Below are 799 nucleotides of genomic sequence, written 5' to 3' on the forward strand. Positions count from 1 at the left end.
TTACAATGCCTTGACACAACTTTTCAAGTTGTTGTTGTTGTTGTTGATGATGTTGCTGTTGATGTTGTTGTTGATGTTGTTGTTGTTGTTGATGTTGTTGTTGATGTTGTTGTTGTTGTTGTTGTTGTTGTTGATGTTGAAAAACTCATTTATACTCCTGAAACCAGCAGGAGAATTTGAAAAAAAGTTGGAATGTTGCTGTTGTTGTTGTTTAAAACGCAGCTGTTGTTGTTGCTGCTGTTGAAGTTGCTGCTGCTGATTAAGCTGCTCAAGTAAGCTGTCGTTTTTATTGAACCAATGACCGATAATTTCTGCAAGTTTTAAATTTTCTTCGACTATCGATAATTCCTGATTAACTAGGTCTAATGAATTTATTTGTTGTTGTTGTTTCTTGTTCATCTCCTGGTTTTCGAAATCATTATTGAGCAATTGAGAAAATGAGAGATCCATTAAGTCATCCTTCAGACCTTCGTTAGTTAAACTCGTTTCCGTCTTTATTCCCACCATCCCACTATTTGATTCATTGCTACTCTTCAATTCTAACTCCGATTTTAAGCTTTTCAATCCCATTTCACTTCTCAGTTCGAGTTCACTCGTTTCCATTTTTAATCCGGCTTCAATCTTCAATCCCAAAGTTTCCGGATCGCTTTTCAATCCAAAAGTATCATCGCCCAGGAATAAGTCCTCGGTGTTATTGAAGAATTCGTCAATATCCTGCAGCTCCAACAATGGGAACGACGGCTTTTTCTCCAATAATTTTTTCTCCAACGAATAATTCTCCGCTAACTTGAGAAAATCC

General features: G+C 36.7%; 1 protein-coding gene across 1 annotated transcript in view; it reads right to left on the minus strand.

The window, feature by feature from the left end:
• Window positions 1–799, minus strand: part of HELRODRAFT_192742 (hypothetical protein) — a gene marked incomplete at both ends in the record, with an annotated part of 5982 nt that continues 5183 nt past the window's right edge. Inside the window, one exon of the mRNA XM_009023645.1 lies at window positions 1–799. This exon is cut by the window's right edge and continues 1117 nt beyond it. Coding sequence (XP_009021893.1) covers window positions 1–799 — 799 coding nt within the window.

The sequence above is a fragment of the Helobdella robusta genome, assembly GCF_000326865.2.
Source record: "Helobdella robusta unplaced genomic scaffold HELROscaffold_37, whole genome shotgun sequence".
NCBI lineage: Eukaryota > Metazoa > Annelida > Clitellata > Rhynchobdellida > Glossiphoniidae > Helobdella > Helobdella robusta.